A 4,494-nucleotide genomic window follows, 5' to 3' on the forward strand; every position below is an offset into this window, starting at 1 on the left:
GCTGCTGCGGCTGCCTTATGTGCTGCTGCTGCTGCTGGTGCTGCTGCTGCCGACGACGCCAGCAGCTCTTCTGCTGTCCTGCGAGCCAGCGCAGCCCACAAAAGTCCCAAAACCCACTCAACTGACAGCAAAGTGCAGCAGCAGCAGCAGCAGCAAGCAGCAGCAGCAACAGCAGCAGCAGCAGCAGCAGCTCTCAGCTCACTGAAAAGAAGTAACCACTACATTCACGCGGCCCTTTAAGGGCCTAGAATTTGCAGGCAAAGACTCCCAAGTCTTCCGCCCCATAATAACACAATTCAGCAAATAACCACCCCTGCGGGGGGCCCCCGAGGGGGGCCCCCCAGAGGAGGCTCCCGGGGGCCCCTGGCTAGAGGAGGCCCCAGGGGCCCCTGCTTCAGCGGAGGCCCCATTGGGGGCCCCTCCGAAGGCGGTGGGGCCCCCCAGGGGTGCTGCAGGGGCCCCTGAAGGGGCCCCTGGGGTGTGTGGAGGCCCCGCAGGGGCCCCTCCGTGCAGGGGCCCCCAAGGGGCCCCCCCCGCGTTCGGGGGGCCCCCGGGGGGCCCCCTGGGGCGGGTGAACTGCGTGAGGTGGGAAAAGTGTTTGAAGTCCGGAGGCAAAGGAGGCCAGGGGAGTTTGTTGGAAATGCCAATGGCTCTTTTAGGAGTCATTGCAGCAACAATGGAAATGGGGTAAGAGAGCTGCAGCAGCTGCAGAAGCTGGCGGTCCCGCAGAACTGCTGCCATGTCGAAGCCCGGGATCGCAGCGACGCCTGCTGCTGCTGCTGCTGCTGCTGAGGCTGCTGCAGCAGCAGCGGCTGCGGAGGCCGCTGCGGCATAGGGCGCTGCTGCGGCTGCTGCGGACCCTGCTGCAGCAGATGCTGCAGCATCAGCGTCAGCAGCAGCAGCAGCAGCAGCAGCAGAAGGCCGCCCGCTGCTGCTGGTAGCCCCCTCGCTGCCTGCTGCGCTGCTGCTGCTGGAGCAGCAGTTCCTCGATGTCTTGAACGAAGTCTTCATAATAGGTCCTTTTGCTTCACTTTGTTTTTTTCTAATTTGCATTTGTTTAAAAAGATAATATTCATTTTATAATATTCTCCCCACCACCACCGCCACCACCAACCAGTGTGTTGCATTTTTTGTTTTCATTTCTTCGAAATAAAAGATAATTCCAAAATATAAGTCTTTAGACTTCAATAGTTTCATTTTTAGTTGCTCTTTGCTTTCTTTTGAGGGTGGAAACCCCCCAAAGTGATGAATTTGTCTTGGAATGCCGCCGCGGCCGACACTGCTTTCTCATGGAATCTTCAGCAGCTCTTTGCAATAAACCCATTTAAACTTCTCTCCCCAAATTCTCGAATTGCATTTTAATTAAAATGTTCAAAAAAAAGACCTTTGAAAATGGTCAATTAAACAGCAGCCGGGGGGCAACAGTGTAAAGCAGCATTCATTCATAACTCAGTACCATCTCGGCAATATTCTACGAAACTGCTGAAGAATGAATAAAACTATGAAAATAAAAGAAATGGAATTGTCTTTTGTTTTGTTTTATTTATTCAAGACTTTTCGCAAAATATTTTTATAATGAAGTCCGTCCCAGTTCTTCACTTTAATTTCAAAAGTTTCTTCTATTTTGCAAGTTGGGATAATTGTCGACCAATTTCATCTTTTCTTTTTGATAAAAGTTCTTCAAAAGAAACTCCAAATTGACAATAAAAACCCCTCTAAAGTCTAAATTGAATAGTTTAAATGTGCGTCACGTTTTAAAGGATGGTTTCAAACAGTATACGCGGAACATACCCTCGCTTCAATAAGAAACATTTAATTTTCAAAACATTTATATTTCAGATTTGAGACGAAGTGAAGCCAGAAATAATTAAAAGATTAAAAAACCCAGTTCAGACAGCGATAAGAAAATCAAAAACGGGAAAGCCCCCGACAGAAACACAAAACGTTTGCTTTAAAGAAATCCACTCCTCTACATTTGTCTCGATTACTTGGAAAGCCGCGGAGACAACAGAACAACCTCCTCAAGACAGCGAACCTGACACAAAATGGAACACATCAGGCGAAACAAAACAGAACCCACGAAACACGGCCAGAATGAGCCAAACAGTACAAATAGAATGAAAACAAACACCCAACAAATCAGCCCACAAACGGAACAAATAAAACAAATACAAATAACAGTCCAAACAGAACATATAAAACGAAGAGCGATAGACAGAACATATAAAACAAAGAGTAATAGACCCTCCGTTAGCAGCCGCGCGAGCACGAGCTGCTGACCAGAAATTCTGCTGTGGAGCCACCCTCTAGGGGCGGGCCTAGCCAATCACAGGCCGCTGAGTGCAATGCGCTGCTCATAGCTACGACAGGGTGATGCCGGAGCCACCCCGAGCGCCAGCCAAGTAAGTTTAATAGACGTGGCTGCGGGGGACCCCACCCTCGGGGGCCCCGAACGGCGCATAAGCCCGGCGATCTCACCGCACCGTTTTTTTTCGCGCGCCAAATTGCGATCTCAAATACGCTTTTTTGGAACTCATGGGCTTTTTTAGGCCGTTTTTAATGCGTAAATTATTTTTTTTAATTTTTTTATGGGCGTTGTGACCCGCGAAAAGACCGCCAACTAGCAGCCCGGTGCTCTGGTGAAGCCCGCTGCTCTCGCCGGCGATCCGCCGCTATTCGAACGCGTTTTCGCATGGTTTTTAGTTAGTTTATCTTCTTTTACTCTTTTCAAATCATTTTGAACCATTTTAACCCTTCGGGAGGCAGTTTTTCTCTAGTCTCGCGGAGGCGCGCCACGCAGCCGCGGTGTCCATCGGTGTCCATACACCTCAGTTCCCAAGGCAAACAGACTTATTCTCGAGTTGACTCCTCCACTTATGCTTTTTTTTGTTGTTTTAGCTTTGCTTACGCGTAGATGAAGCTGCTTTCGCAGGCCTCCCTCCCCTGGAGCCCTGGTCCTCTACTTGCTGCAGCGGCGCCAAGCCACCGCCGCCAGCTTCCCAACTTTCTCTCCAAGACAGTCCAGAATTCATATTTTTAACCAAGTTTTTAACTTTCTTTTGAGCTCGCGAGCAGCTGCTTGCCAATTGGCCCTGCTGCCTGCGGCAGCCCGAGACCCCCGCGCCTGACCACCCTGCAGTGGAAGCAGCAGCAGCAGCAGCAGGTTGACCAGCAGCAGCACTTTAGCGCGCCTGGGCTCGCTGCGCTGCAGCCACCAGGCTTTGCCCAGAGCCGCCTCAAGCAGCAGATGAGGGCCCCCTCAGGGGGCCCCCCAGTTGGTGCTTGTCTGGGGCGGCGGCTCCCGCTGAGAGAACAAGAGGCCCTTAGGTCTTCCAGGAGTCTTCTGGGGCCCCCCGGGGCCCCCCTAGGGGCCCCCAAGGGGGGCCCCCGGGCCCCAGAGGGGCCCCCTTTGAGGTTACGGGGCAGCTGGGGGGCCAACAGCTTTGCCTGCATTGCCGCGGGCCCCCCCCGCAGCAGCAGCAGCAGCAGCAGGTGTCTGTACACACCAATCGGGGAGGCTGCTGCTGGGCGCTGCCGGGTTCCTGCCTCTCTTCCGAAGCCGAGAAGCAGCAGCAGCAGGAGCAGCCGGAGCAGCAGCAGCAGCAGCAGCTGGAGACTTCCAAAGCGATTTGCTGCGGTGTACAGACACTTCAGGGGCCCCTGGAGGCCCCATTTGATAAGTTTGCTGATGCTAGTTTTGCTGCTTGTGGGTTTGTCTTTGGCAGCAGCTTTGTGGGGCTTTGCGGAAGTGTTGCCGCGTTTGCTGCCGCTGCGGCAGCAGCCGCAGCAGCAGCAGCAGCCTCTACAGCAGCAGCAGCAGCCTCTGCAGCAGCATCAGCAGCAAACTCTGCAGCAGCAGCAGCAGCAGCTTGGGCCCCCCCTCTTGCTCAGTGGGCTCAAGAGGCCCCCACCCCCTGCTTGGGGTATGTGGACAGATCAGCCGCAGTTCGCAGCAGAAGTGCTTCTGAGGGACTCCTACAAAAGTGCAGCAGCAGCAGCAGCCCCTGCAGCAGCAGCAGCAGCAGCAGGGGTGGGGGCCCCCCCGCGGCGACTGCAAAACGTGGTGAACATAGGGCCCCCCGATGGGTACTCTGGGTTTGACCCGCAGAACATGTGGGAGGCCTTCAAGGGGGCCCCCCAGGACTATTTGCTGCTGCTGTGGTTTACTTTAAATTTGTTTCTTGTTGGCTGCTTCTGCAGCTGGATGTGCACGCAACGCAGCTACCAAAAGGCAGTTGTTGTTTCCCCCTGACGCTGCTGCTGCTCCTGCTGCTGCAGCTGGATGTGCACGCAGCGCATTTACCAAAAGGCAGTTGTCTTCTACCCCTGATGCTGTTGCTACTGCTGCTGCTGCTGCAGCCGCTGCTGCAACAGCTGCTGCAGCTGCATGTGCAGTGAGCGCAGCTGCCAAATGGCAGTTGTCGTTTCCCCCTGACTTTCCGTTTATTTCTGTACTTCTGCTGCTGCACTGCTACTGCTGCGCTGCTGCTGCTG

The 4,494-nt window shown here is 54.0% G+C and overlaps 2 protein-coding genes across 2 annotated transcripts in view; one reads left to right on the top strand and one right to left on the bottom strand.

Moving 5' to 3' along the window:
* Positions 1–1,053, bottom strand: part of ETH_00026125 (bifunctional dihydrofolate reductase / thymidylate synthase, putative) — a gene marked incomplete at both ends in the record, with an annotated part of 5,695 nt that extends 4,642 nt beyond the window's left edge. Inside the window, 2 exons of the mRNA XM_013377018.1 lie at positions 1–78; positions 203–1,053. The exon at positions 1–78 is cut by the window's left edge and continues 266 nt beyond it. Coding sequence (XP_013232472.1) covers positions 1–78; positions 203–1,053 — 929 coding nt within the window. The remainder of the gene's footprint in view (positions 79–202) is intronic.
* A 2,194-nt stretch (positions 1,054–3,247) lies between these two features.
* Positions 3,248–4,252, top strand: ETH_00026130 (uncharacterized protein; the record flags this gene model as incomplete). The annotated part of the gene is made up of 1 exon (XM_013377019.1): positions 3,248–4,252. One exon carries the CDS (start codon positions 3,248–3,250, stop codon positions 4,250–4,252), a length of 1,005 nt encoding a protein of 334 aa, XP_013232473.1.
* Between the last annotated feature and the right edge of the window lie 242 nt (positions 4,253–4,494).

Source organism: Eimeria tenella, genomic scaffold, assembly GCF_000499545.2.
Source record: "Eimeria tenella Houghton genomic scaffold, Eth_scaff44, whole genome shotgun sequence".
NCBI classification, from domain to species: domain Eukaryota; phylum Apicomplexa; class Conoidasida; order Eucoccidiorida; family Eimeriidae; genus Eimeria; species Eimeria tenella.